Here is a 14,236-nt window from a genome sequence, read left to right on the forward strand (position 1 = left end):
AAGAAAAAGAATTATATGACAAATTAGTAATGAAAATCAACATTAACAAATGCAATAGAAAGTATACAAATTATTTTAGTTGTAGAGTACAGCTGGCTATATAGGTAGAGGAACTAGAATTTACAATGGGGTCAATAATTCAGATTCAAACACAACATAGGTTTTGATGTTGAGCCAACATCTTGGGAGGTTGGAGACTTGCAGTTCCCATGACCATACAAGCCATCCAATTATAATTGGATCCCATGCTATTTTAATCTCCAAATAGACATTTTGAAGATATTTTTTTTAAATAAATTTTTTTTGCATAATATTGACTATTGGCTTTGATTTTTATTATTAATGTGTACGTAGCAATCTTAATAAACTAGTCATCTTCTGGCTCTATTGAGAAGTCTGGCTCTTCAGGCTTCAACAACTTAGGCAATTGAACATCCTTGATTTTCTGAGCTCCTCTCCTAGTGTTTGCAGCAAACCTTGAAGCCAGAATTGTGACACCAAGATTCTGTCTTACTTGGAAAGTATTTGAAGTTGCATCAGTGGTATTAGGGTAATCTTCCTTTTCTTCTTTTGCCTCATCAGCCTCTTCATGCTTGTCATAATTATATGAAAATGACTCTACCATGCTGAGGTTCTTTGCCAGCAGTCGCTTCTTGAACCGGCGCCACGCAACCTGAATGAAGCAAGCAGCCCAAGTTCTCCAATGGTAAGAGTAGAAACGGAATGTGTGCTGCAGCTTCTTGCTATGAAGCCGTCTAAATTGGTTGGCAACAAATTTGAGGTCCTCTGCTCTCAGTGCAAAGGCTTCCACTTCATCAAGGGATCGAACTGTTCTTGTTGAAGAAGGCAAGTTGAGGGTTGATTTGGGAAGCAATGCCCAAGCAAGCAATTCTTCACCACAGAAGTCACCAGGTCTCAAAGTAATTGAGTTGAAGAAACCTATCCTGCCTCCATTTGTTGTTGAGCTCTCTAGCTTCCCTCGTATGATGAAAAGCATTTCTGTAACGGGATCACCTTCACGAACAATGTAGGTACCCTGAGTACTTAAGGAGGATACTAAACGCTCGCATATGGCGTCAAGAAGCTGACCATCCATCTGTGAGAAAAAGGGGACCTGCAAATGACACAATGTGAAGCATTACTCATTAGGATTTGTTTGCCATGATCTTTTCTGTATCAGAATCTCAATGCCGGCAAAATCTGTTGATCAGAGAAGACACACACTTACGCGTCGAACAAGATCTAAACATAGGTGGCGTTGGATATCACGACGAAGATCAGTAGGCAAGGCATGTAAGATTGATTCTTCATCAACTCCACGAGTGGCAACCCACTTGTACTGCACGAATCGCCTTACACGCTCTTGCAGATCTCGGGGGAGCTGGCGATGTTTCATCCACTCCTCGGTGTCCCTCCGTTTGAGCCTCCACTCCTCAAGTCTCACAGTGATGGATTGCAAATAGGTCTGCACTTAAAGTAGAACATGTTTAAATTAAAGATGGACATGAATTTATGAACAATGAACAATGAAAAAAAGGTTTTCTTGTTGCTGAAGGCAAACAATTACAAGAATTACATAATATATTTTGATAATTTACCTGCATATTTCCAATTAAGTGGGCAAACAGAACCAGACCCAAGATAGCAATGAGTATGGCAAAAGAAGTTTCCCCAATAAATGTGCTTGTAGTCAAAGTCTGCCCATAGGAGCTGAGATATATCAAAACAGATTATATCAGAACCAATACTGATCAAATTGCAGATTATAACCATTTAATCATGATCGTACCTCAAGTTCTGTAAGCCCCACCAAAGACAATAGAAGTACTTCTGAAGAAACTCTGTGGAGACCACATTTTTAGTCACTGCATTCTCAAAAATGCCATATTTGAAATCGATGGTGTTTTCTGGGTTGCAGTTGCTAAACACTTGAGTGCTGTTCATCCATCTGCGGCGATCATCGTTGTTCAAATTACCACAATCCAAGTAGCCGAGGAAACATTTCGTGGGGCTGAATTCCTTTCTGCATTCTGACTTCCAGCATGTCACGTACCGTTCGATGGACAACAAATACCATGATGCCCCCAAGACCTACAAGAACAAACATTGTTCTAGCATTTGTTACTGAGTCTTGAATCACGGTTAAATTGAATTGGTAAATTTAAAAATTTAAAAATTATAAATAAATAATAAATAAATAAAAAAAAAGAAGCTGCATACATGACTGGCTAACATGTAGAGGATGAGATTATATGCAGCCCCAGCCCAAGCTGTCTTTGTGACTACACCAGTGGCTTTGATAATCTGAGAACTTAGTGGAAAAATAAGATATAATCTTGGAACATATTGGAGCAGAACAATCAGTACAAGGGCATTATTGGTACTATGGGAGCTTCTAACTGCAGGAATAATAAACCATATAACAATCTGCAAAACAGAATATAAAAGCACTGTTATTTCCACAATTGTTACAGAAAACTAATATAGATGGGGACAAAATACAAAAAACTACATTGGATTTTCTTCATATGTAGGTACAATGCCCTTCTCAATATTTTTCAATCCACTACGAAATCATAGAATCATTTGCAGAAGAATCAATCTAGACCGGGATAAAAATAGGCATAAAAAAAGAAGGATGATGCACCTGAGGGAGAGGCAGTGTAGCTATGAGATCTATGAAGAAATCCGTTCTCAAATACCTTCTTGCTATCTTCTTGGGATCCATAACAAGTTCACCCCTCCCGAAAACTCTTGAACTTGGCGATACATAAGCTGTCCTTAACTTAATGAACATGTGCAACAGGTAGAACATATCGGCAAGAGTGCGAAAACAAGTCACAACAATTCCCAAGTTCAAGTCAGTTGCCACACAAGATGAGCTACCATCATTCAGCACAGAAGGAAGGTAGAAAAAGAGCGGATCAACGAACAGCGCCACCAAGCAAGAAAAGAGGAAAATCCTGTTCCATTGCAAGAAAATGTCACTTCCTGGATCAAGAATTTTCTTCTTGTATGGCTCATGGCTCTCTGGGAAAACCTTAAAACTCCCAAATCTGTGAGGTTTAGCTCTAACACCAGCAGCAGTGCTGCCTTCAGGAATTAACAGAGGGGCTGCAGCTGCTGAGACTTTGTACTCTTTTGAGTGTTTTTGGGTGTCACTTTTTTCCCATGAAAATTGAACATCTTGTTTCTCATTATCATAAAACCTGTGAGCATGAAAAACACAAAATTTAAGCTAAATTAGAAAACTAAGCAAAAGTGGGAAGAAACCAAGAAATATTAGATGGAGTTGTATAGTAGAGAGAGACAATTACCTCACTAGCTTATCTTTCTTCAACTCCATGCTTGCACTTCTGGTAACATTTATTCATCGACAGAGACCATTACAAAGATGCATTACATGAGTTGCAACACAAATGAACAGCAACAGTTCAAGTGCACCACATTTGTTGGGAAGTTTTCCAATCTTCCAAAACCAAAACAAATATTAAAATGACAAGTTTCAGAGAGAGAGAGAGAAGGGAAGAGGAGGCTTGATCCAAGGCTGAAACTTTGGGAAGAAAAAGATGTGGGGTGGTCTTATTTTATGTAATGTTGAAGGAAGGATTAAGAAAGCCAGTGAATCTCAGACACAGAGAGGTAGAGAACGTGAAGAACATGAATGTTTATATTAAACAAGAAGTGCAGTGTGCCCATTAAAGACAAGAGAGGGAGATATTAAATTCTACACTAGCAGTTAAAAACAAGCTACATGTCTATCTAGCTATTATTTGCTTCACACACTTTGGTTTTGACTTCTATTTTTTTATTTTTTTATTTATACACTGGAAGAAATTGGTTGAGGAGGGAGGGAGGGAGGCACGATCCAATTAATATCCCTCAAATCAAGAGATTGTGAGATGAAACCTGGAAAATTTATGAATTTTTGTGCAGCTTATATGACACAAAATTATATTTGTTCTGTTGATGTTAACTTCACAGAAATATATATATATATATATATATATATATAATTCACATTTATTATAATATTTCTTATGTTAAAATCTCCATGTCCTACCAATGTGGGGCCTCTACAGTGTGGTGATGCTCAATCGCCGTATCAATGTGGGCAAGAGAGTGTGGGATTTACCCATCATTCATCCACCTGCGTTGAATCTAGCTGTGATACCAATTGATACGAGTTAATAGGTAGAAACTTCAAACTTCACCTCACAAAACTCGTATATACTATCTCAGCATCTCCTATTTTTCAGATGTGGAATATTGGACTGTAATATAGGTTAAAGTTAGGCCACTCCTATTACAGTCCTAGTCTTTGAAGAATGAGAACCAAAGCAACTATCCATCCATTTCTATTACAGAACTCGATATGAGAGTTTCTTCTCACTCATTTCTATTATAAAAGTTAAGGGTTATAATCGACGTTAGCTTTGAATCCGCTATCCCGATCATAATTTTCCTTCCTATTCTTACTAAGTGCCACAATCATGAATTGTTTTATAATCCAAAAGTAAAATATATATATATATATATATATATATATTACCTCTTAGATTGTAAACAAAAATAAATAAAAATTTACTTGGAAGTTAGAACGTATGGTTAGAAATTGGGGGCATAGCTGAAAGAGACCGAAAGTGATCGCAATCTTAATTAGCTGAAGAAATTTAGTTTTGACAAAGACCGACGGACGAACATTGACATGTGGGGATGGGATGGGACCAATTTGCATAATAACAAATCAGTTTGCCTTTTCATGATTGTCCTTCCTTGGATCGAATTCAATTAGAAAGGTCATTATCTCTTTGCAGATCTAGAACAAATAATTAAAATAATAACGTGCAGACCTTACCCTTGGAAAAGGCTCTCAAATAGCATTATTATTCTAGCATATCTTCTCATAATTCTTAGTAAATCAACGGTATCCATAAGATATTAATACTCCATTATGCTTTTGAACCCTAAACCATAAGATGTCTTAGACTTTTTAGGACGCAAATTCTCTTTGTAATTTTTTTATTTTTTATTTTATGCTTTTGATGTTGGGTCTGTAAATCTTCTTTTTTGATGCTGGTTACCTTGAATTCAATGGGTAACTAGGTCATTTTCCGCAGTTAAATTGAATTATTTAAAAAAAAATTCTTGATGAGAAAATAGGTCGCTATATTGTTGTCCGACTCTTCTGGTTAAAGCCAAGTTTATGTTTTTAGGTAAAACGATGAACAAATATTTGAAAAATATTCAAAATGCGATTTCTCATGCTTTAAGAAGCTGGAAAATGAATTCGCATACTCAAACCAAACCACAGTTATAAATTGTCTTAAACTTCTAAAACAAAGTTTCCAGTGTAATTCTATCTTGGGTCGGAACAAAACGGCCATCTCCAGACCCGGATCAAAAGTGAGGCCGAAAACGTTTATTTTCAATTATTTTCTGAATATCCGGCTTTGCTGGCATATATTTCACAGGCAATTCCCTCAGAAAAGAAGGGGTTAAATTTCATTGCTATCAGTAATTTTTTATCCACTTGACGACCAAGGCAAAGGGTATGGGATAATGGGGGACTAAGAAACGATTCCCACTGGCAAAATCTATTAAAAGTGACCTGTATATATTAGAGTTCCATTATAAGCCAAATCTAAACAAACTCTACAACCCAACTTCTGTGGAACAGATGTGAGTACCTGCAGAAATATTTGACGCACGCAAAGCTCCTCCTCAATTCTTCTAAGTTAAAATTAAACAAAGCCACTATAGTCGTTTGAGGGAGGCGCATCGCTACTGACGAAGTTCAATGAAATTAGAAGCAGCTCTGCAGATAGCAGGCTGGGACCCACAACCATTCAAAATTGCAGACCCCATAGCAGGGCAGTGAAGAAATCCCAGGGGAGAGTACAGAAGCACAAAATTGAAGCTCTATACAGATAGCCGGCTGGGACCCACAACCATTCAAAATTGAAGATCCCAGAAGAGGAGCACAAATCCCAGGGGCCAAGGGAGTGCAGAAGAACAAAACCAATGAAGCAGAACCAGACGACACCTCAACACAAGAAAGAAAAAGCATAGATCTTTAGCACCATTCTCAGAAACACTCTTAAACAAAGATATGATGTTTATCACTTTTACCTTTAATAATAATATCCTCAAGCCTACACCTATTTTGCATAGAAAATAAAACCAGCTAAAGTTAAGAAAGGAAGGAACTTAACCAAATCAGAGAGAGTAGAGGCTGAGGGCGTCCCCCAATTTAAACACAGTTGTGCTGAAGTCCAAGCACACATAACAAGACTTAATGCCAGTACATCCTCTAAACAAAGGCAGACAGCCATTTATGCACTCCTCAACTCCTGCTTCGGCGACGATCCTTCAGACCATTACTGCAAAAATATAGCAGCATACGTCAGTACAACAAATCAGCAACATCAATTATACATTACACAACTACTCACATGTTCTACCATTAACAGATCCTAACAGTAAATAATGTACATGCATGGGATATATCCCATCATGACATTATCAAATGGAAAGTCATCCTTTCAACACAATTAACTTCCATGCTGTAGAACAAGGGTTTCACAGCAGTATTTGCTAAAACGTAGTGAAAGGAACCTCACCCATTGGCATAGGGCAACTCCTCCCGTCCACGGTATGGTGGGGACCTGCTACGGCTGTTCCCACGTGGTGTCAAACTGCGACGTCTAGGAGACCGCCCACGAGGACTGTAGCTCCTGCTTAACAGTCAAAAGAGTCAAAAGGCATTAGATAGGAGAATACCAGATCAACCTAGATAAAAATAATATAAGATATGTTTGTGAACTTGGATCCAGCAAGGCGAACTTTCGATACCAAATACATTCGAACACTACTTGTTCGATAACTAACTACACAGAACACTGATTAGAGGAAAATAAAATGGGATGTAAAAAAAGAATATCTGAAAATAGGACATCACCTGCGACCATAACTAGGGCTTCTACGGTATCGAGGGGGACTGCGGCTACGACGTCTTCCAGAACCACCCCGCAGACGACATTCACGAGCAAAATGACCAGGCTCACCACACTCATAGCACTTCAAATCAGAACCACCAGAACGGCCACGACCCCCTCCACGACCACCACCACCACCACCTCTAGAGTTGTGTGAAAGCTCAACTCTCCATCCATTCTTACCTGTTCCAAAACAAAATGAAAAGAAGAAACAAAAAATTAACACATTATGGAGCTTTCAGAATTTCACAACACTGAAAAACGGTGCAGAGAGATATGGGGGGAGAGTCAGTAAGCAATATAATATAAACTACCTGCTGAGAAAACATAGTTTCATGGAGGGCATGAGACCGTGTCCTTTCATTACACAGTTCACCAAAAACTGAAGTACAGACCTTCCCATCAATAAAATGATGGTAGAGTTGGCTAGATTCACCCCACAAGATAAACCAATCATGCATTGTTCAGCTCAATTATACTGCTTCACAAACAAAAAGCTGTGGAGGGACTAATTCTCCTCCTTACGAGTGGAATTCAATGAAATAAGCTAGCTGAGAAACCCCATTTGAAAACAATAAACAGCCCAATTTTATACATACCATCTATTTCACGGATTGCATCCTCTGCGTCTCTACTGTCATCAAAGTCAACAAAAGCATAGCCTGGTGGTCTCCGAGCCACCCATACACTGCCCAAAAGTAAACATAAAAAATAAAATAAAAATTAACAACGATCCCAAATAATAAGAACAATACTTAAAAGTTCGTAAATTACTGTAAAATTAAAACAAAAATAAGAAATTGTTAGCAACTTAATAGCTAAGTACCTTCTTATAACTCCGAAAACGCGAAACTCATCTTCGAGATCTGCCTCGGAAACTCGAGGGCTCAAATTTCCGACGTACACACGAGACATTCTTTGATCGAATCTGCAAATCACAAGCCACAAAGCATTCAAAACAGGTAGATAAGAAGAGCAAATTTTTCACGCTCATCATCTTTTTAATCAAAAATTAACAATGATTAAGAATGAAATATAGAAATTTGGAGCACCGATAATCAGATTGAATACGAGGGAGGGCAGAGAGGAAGAGTGAGATCTGAACCTAATGCCGAGTAGATAGAGAAACCCTAGCAGCTCCTTTACTCGGTTCGACTTTGTTTGGGAGCAAGTCGCTGAGGTTTTGGATTTTATATAAAAGAGTAATTCATCGCCGTACCCCTCTAAAGTTTAAAATCTCGAATTAGCCCCTCAGAATTTGGTTTTGCTACATAGCCCCTCCTACTTTTATGATGATCTGTTTTTAATTAGGGTAAACTGCCAAATATCATCCCGAATTATATCGATTGCCGAACTTAGTATTCTGAATTATTTTTTAAAATCAATTTAGCCCTCATACTATTTTAAATGGTCAATTTAGCCCATACCGTTAGTTTTTAACCAATTTCATCTAAATTTTTCAAAAATGTCACGTGAATAACATGTGTCTCAACAAATAATAATAAAAAATAATTTTTTTTATAAATGTTTTATTGTTTAACAAAAAAAAAATCCATTAGCAGATCCACCAACACACCCCCCTCCCCTCCCCCCTTCCCATTCTCCTCCTCAACCAAATTCTCATCCCTCAAATCGGATGTGAATCACCAACGTATAGAAAAATAATTACCGATATGTTTGAAGTCACAATATATTTTGCTCTTCACATACCCTTTCTCAGCAACCAAACAACCGATTGGGGATGAGGGAAGACAATATATCTTATCAAATCTCCAACTTTCCAAAGCATTCAAACACGAAGCTTTATACGTTGCCGTCAAATCTCTCTCCACCAAGGCCACTTTCCTAAGTGCCTCAGCCACGACCTTCTTCATGGCCCAATCGTCATTGCTTAAAAACTCAACTACGCACGGCAAAGCTAGTCCAACATGCCTCCGTGGAGATGCCGACAATGCTCCCAACAAGCTTCATCACGTAAAACCACCCAAAAGCTTCTAACTTTCACGATTTGGCACCAATCCAATTCAATTTTCCTTAAGAAAAAACCTATTATATCCCAATTTCCACCGTATATAAGAAAATCTTCACATACCCACGAAAGTTTTTCTGATGTGAAGTTGAACTCTGAATACAACATAAAAAATTGAAGAAAACCCAGAAGTTTTCTTCCCCAAAGCTGCCAAAATATTGAACCAAATCACATGTAACACAAAACCCACAAAGACACCAACAATGAGAGCTCGTATGGAGCTCAAGCATAAGCACCCAAACAATATTCACCTTAATTTCCCTTGAAACCGTGAAATTTTCAAATGGCAAATGAGAATGCAAAAATTGAAAGGTTCCTTGTGTGAAAGGGGAGACGGTGGCTTCCGTTGGAGGAGAGGGGAGTTGGTGTTTGGGTGGGGATTTATTGATTTTCTTTATTCTTTCTATTTTGAAATTATATTTTACAATTTTTTTTTTGGTACTATGCCTTGTAAAATGACACACTTACCCTTATAATTAAGGGAAAATTGGATAGAAGTGTAAAAATTTGACAGCAGGGGCCCAGTTGACCATTTAAAATAGTTTGAGGGCTAAATTAGCTCAAAAAAATAATTCAAGATGCTAAGTTCGACGATCTATATAGTTCAGGAGGGTATTCCGCAATTTACCCTTTTAATTATGATTAAATAAGAGCCCCCTTATGAAAATAAATGCTTCTACATTTAAAAAAAAAATGTACTTACACTTTCTTACTCGAATGTTTAAATATTATCCTCGTTTTAATTCCTATACTTTATCATTTGATCGTCACGTAATAGGAGATTAAATGTAAGAGATATGTTTCATATTTTTTCTATCATGTCTTGTTAGGGTAATTCAACGATTGTGTGATGTATCGTTAACAATTGTATAATTGAAAGAGCTCACACGTTCGAGTTTCTCCTCCCATTTTATTATAAAAAAATAAAAGTTTATAAATTTACTTTTTTTGTTTTTTGTTTTTTTTTTGTGTGATCTCAAACCACATGGTTGAGTTTTTTTTTTTTTTTTGGTGAAACCACTATGATATTAGAATATTTACTTGATTTCTTATTTTTGATTTATTGTAATTGAGTATAATTTATAAATATAAAGGCATATGCCTCAAATGATGAAAACATTCAACAATCTGAAAAATATTTTGGATTAACTAAAATGCAAAGAAACCACAGTTTAATATCAAGAGGATAAAGGATAAGAAACTTCGATTAAAAAAAAAGGATAAGAAACTTATACCAATTGGGTGTTAGTTGCATTGGCCTAAGTCTTTGACGTGCTTCTAAGTTGTCTTGGGTTCAAACCTCATGTTGCCTCGAATCAACAGGGCCAAAAGAAGCTCTATGAAAAAGCTTTCAGATTCCCTCGATTTTGTCCCTCTCCAACTTTCAATTTCATCCCTTTTCCCACCCTCAATTCCGTCCCTTTCCAAATTGAGCGCGATGTGAGAAGTGTGTTAAGTATGAGAACTGACCTGGGTAATTCAATTTGCGCTGAATGACTAAAATAATCCTAAAAAGAGAGTCAACGTGAGTCAAATGGACGGATTAATGGATGAAATGTTCGAATTTTAACGATGGGGGAACATTGATAATAAAATTTAAATCGAGCCATTAATTCACTTTTAAAAAAAAAGGTCAAGGAGTAAAATGAGAGTTATGTACAAATTCAGGGGCAATTCGACAGATTACCCTTACTTATATATATTATGTTAAAAAACAAATAAATAGCTTCATTGGATTCTTAGGTGGTCTTGGCGTGTTCTTCTTTTGGATCTAGGGTTGTTCCAATGGTGTGATGTGAAAGGGCTGAAGAAAAACATGAACAGAACACGTTAAAACAACAAAATTTTGAAATCGAATTTTATACAAAATATTTGCGTTGGCTCGATGGAGAGAGAGTACGGCAGTGATGTCGAATGGCAGATCGAGGGTGAGATAAAGAGCAGTAAACTGGATCTATGGAGAAAAGATCACCTCATCTCCCAATACACAAGACAAGAACCAAAGTGGCTGAGTCAGAAACCAACCCACCAACATCTTAATTGAAGTTGTGAGAACGTGAGAAGGTGGTGAGAATATGAGAGAGGAGGAAAAAAGACTTGAAGAAAACATGTGAGAGGAGCACACACAGAGGAAAAGAAAGTGCAGAACAATGGCCTATCTAAATGGAGCCGACTGGTGGCAGTTGGCTTTCTCCATTTTGGGACTGATAAGAGACTCACTTTAAGTAAAAGTACATTAAGCATAAGCACTCTGGTGTACCACCGCTCTTCAACAAGCACTTTGGTGTTATTAGTTTCCAAAAAATATTCAAAACACACTAATATGACTTTGTATCTAAATAATCAGTAGTTAATGGCTGTTTTTCCAGTAGTGATTAAAGACTAGTAAACATGCCATTAGATCATTGATCAAGTTCATTTTCACTACAACTTGGGGTTCCAAAAGTAAAATAATTTGTATACAACATAAGTTTGATCAAGAATCTGTACTTCAAATTCAAGTGAGACTCATATTTGGGTATTTGGTCACCTATTGACCAGAAAATGCACAAAGTTGGTCAATAAGCTTGTTTAGGGCTTCATGGGATGAGCCACCTTCTTGAACTGCACGCCAAGCAACTCTTCCCAAGGCTTGTGCTCTCTCCCTTGCATCCCTTCCTTTCTCTCCTTCCATCAACTCTCTCACACCTTCACAAATTGCCTGCCTTGATACCTCAATCCCTGAACCCAAATCATCATGGGTCTTTCTAATCCCAAGTCCAGCCCCAAGCCCTTCAGCAACAAGCTTAGCATTCAAGGACTGTTCGGCAATCATAGGCCAAGCCAAAATGGGCACACCTGCAGATATACTTTCAATCACCGAGTTCCACCCGCAATGACTAAAAAACCCTCCGATCGCTCGGTGTGACAATATTTGTTGTTGGTCCACCCATTCCCTTACGATCAATCCTTTACCTTCAAAGTATTCAATATCAACGTTAATTTGAGAGTCCGATAAAAATATCGAGAAAATATTGAAACTGAGATAAATTATAAAAACAATTAGCTTACCTTATTTTTTTGTCTTAATAAAAAAAACAAAAATAAAAAAAAACAATTAGCTTACCTTCTAACCTCTCTTCCAGTCCATCAGGTGGAGACCAAGTGGTTGACCGCACCACTAATAGAAATGGAACCAAAGCCTCCTCCAAGCCCAAACCCACTTGATCAAGTTGAGCATCTGACAAGTCTGCTTGTGTTCCAAACGAGACGTAGAGCACAGAGCCCAGAGTGACTTGATCATTGAGAAATTGGATCAACTTGTTGGGTTGGTTCTGGCTGATGGGTTTGTTGATCCCTTCAACTTTGTCATACAAGAAAAGAGGCCCCAAGCACCAAGCCCTAGCTCCATTTTCATAGAAAGTTTCAAATGATGAAACGGTGCCGCTTTCAAGCTCCTCAAAGCTGTTCACCACAACCCCCCAGCTGTGGCAGTCAGCTTGCCCCACATCAGACATGAACTGGAAAAACGGGTCGTTTTGATCAGTTGCTTGAATGAGCTGAGCTGGTAATTCAGAGACACTCAGATCAAAGGGAAGCTCGAGGCCTGGCAAGTCTATTGGGTCCAAAACTGACTTTGCTTTTGTGTGTGGCATGTGCACACACACAGATTTGCATATGGCCATTGACAAGACACACATGCCATGAAAAACCAATCTAGGCACCCCAAAAGCTTGGCATGAAGACAGAGTCCAGCCCAAGAAGAAATCTGAAATGACACAGATGGGAAGTGATTTGGACACGCTCATGCCTTGGAGGACTTGTTCAAAGGGTTTTTGGAGCTGTTTGGTGGCCATGAGGAATGGGAATAAGAACTCCATGGATGGAAGTTGGGAGGTGTTTTCTGTGCCTTGAGGCAAGCCATGAATGATGGGAAATGGGATCTCAACGAGTCCGATGTTGGGGTGGTTTTCTGTGTCTTTGAAAATTAATTTTGCGTTGGCTGGAGTTGTGATGATGGTGACTTTGATCTTGCGGTGGGAAAGAGCTTTGGAAAGATCTAGTAATGGAAGAGTGTGGCCTTGAGCCATGAAAGGGAAGATAACAACATGGGGAGCCTGTGGGGATGCCATTGTTTGATCTGTAATTCTGTATGTGTGGAGTTGCTTGTATATATAATATCTCTGCTTATATACATGCACATATATAATCAATTAAGTTTAAGACTATGCATGCACATATGTATATACATGGAAACAATATCCTCATGATATGCTAATTGAAAGTAGATTTCGTTGCCAAATTTGTAAGTCAACATATACTACAAGGGATGACTGACTCAAATAATGTAATTCACCTATTGTATAATTCAACGAAATTATACCATTACGTAGTATCATCAATCCATTTAGAGCTTCTTTTCTTTTTCTTTTTTCTTCTTTTTTTGATCAGGAACTATATAATATGTAGCTTTCGGTTATCAAAAGATATGTCATCAATTTCAAGTGTTGGGAGCGGCTACTCAAGAGGCAAACAATCTTATTTACTTAACTAATCCATTTAAGTTATAACATGTGTATATTTAAAAGTATAAACTTATCACTCATTGATCGTATTATATATCACACATCTGTAAGATCATAAATAGAAATTTCTCAATCCAGATCCTCTATATGAAAAGTTGGAAGCAATCCTCATGTACAGTACATTGTCCGATCGAATGGACAAGACAAAATAGGCAGATTTTCAAGTCAACATAAAATAGTAAACGAATAACTACAACAATAATTCATGCTTAGGTGAATGCGAAATAAATACTATTCTACAATTGCTGCATGAGCCCACTACCATAAAACTTGTGGGGTACCAATCTATATGTCCAAGGCATTGGTGTGGGGTTTTTACGTAAGGGTCCACATCAATGACTGGTCTTTCTTTCACAAATTCACGTAAGATATGATAACGTAATCAATAAAAAAAAAATTAAGAAAAACTTAAGTATTACCGGAGCGGCTATACTATTTATTATAAAAATGTAAAAAAAAATAGAGTATAGTCGACTATACTATTTATTAAAAAAATTTAAAAAATCTTTAGTATAGCAGCGCGGTTCTACGATTTAATTATAATAGTATTTTATTCGTAGGGGATGCATTCATCTGTTAAATGCATGTGGAGAAGCATTTTGTATTTAATACGATACAGTATTTTAAGACATGGCATGCTTTTG

At 37.6% G+C, this 14,236-nt stretch overlaps 3 protein-coding genes across 4 annotated transcripts; all 3 read right to left on the reverse strand.

Annotated features, from left to right (window-relative positions):
- Positions 17 to 4,470, reverse strand: LOC18793322 (probable cyclic nucleotide-gated ion channel 14). Its single transcript, XM_020559312.1, has 7 exons — positions 3,318 to 4,470; positions 2,648 to 3,209; positions 2,221 to 2,427; positions 1,790 to 2,091; positions 1,599 to 1,710; positions 1,229 to 1,465; positions 17 to 1,114 (listed from the first exon to the last, which is right to left on the reverse strand). The coding sequence occupies exons 1-7, from the start codon at positions 3,344 to 3,346 to the stop codon at positions 368 to 370; spliced, it is 2,196 nt and encodes a 731-aa protein (XP_020414901.1). The 5' UTR covers positions 3,347 to 4,470; the 3' UTR covers positions 17 to 367.
- LOC18793249 (serine/arginine-rich splicing factor RSZ22) lies at positions 5,556 to 8,193 on the reverse strand. Of its 2 annotated transcripts, none has more exons than XM_007225867.2 (6): positions 8,104 to 8,193; positions 7,825 to 7,926; positions 7,598 to 7,686; positions 6,962 to 7,181; positions 6,624 to 6,737; positions 5,556 to 6,383 (listed from the first exon to the last, which is right to left on the reverse strand). In XM_007225867.2, exons 2-6 carry the CDS (start codon positions 7,911 to 7,913, stop codon positions 6,347 to 6,349), a joined length of 549 nt encoding a protein of 182 aa, XP_007225929.1. In that variant the 5' UTR covers positions 7,914 to 7,926; positions 8,104 to 8,193; the 3' UTR covers positions 5,556 to 6,346. The 2 variants fall into 2 exon arrangements, with proteins under 2 accessions (XP_007225929.1, XP_020410199.1); XM_020554610.1 differs by having other exon boundaries at positions 8,051 to 8,151.
- Positions 11,204 to 14,030, reverse strand: LOC18792286 (UDP-glycosyltransferase 73B4). The gene is made up of 2 exons (XM_007226766.2): positions 12,134 to 14,030; positions 11,204 to 11,982 (listed from the first exon to the last, which is right to left on the reverse strand). Exons 1-2 carry the CDS (start codon positions 13,137 to 13,139, stop codon positions 11,558 to 11,560), a joined length of 1,431 nt encoding a protein of 476 aa, XP_007226828.1. The 5' UTR covers positions 13,140 to 14,030; the 3' UTR covers positions 11,204 to 11,557.

This window comes from Prunus persica, chromosome G1, assembly GCF_000346465.2.
Source record: "Prunus persica cultivar Lovell chromosome G1, Prunus_persica_NCBIv2, whole genome shotgun sequence".
Lineage (NCBI taxonomy): Eukaryota > Viridiplantae > Streptophyta > Magnoliopsida > Rosales > Rosaceae > Prunus > Prunus persica.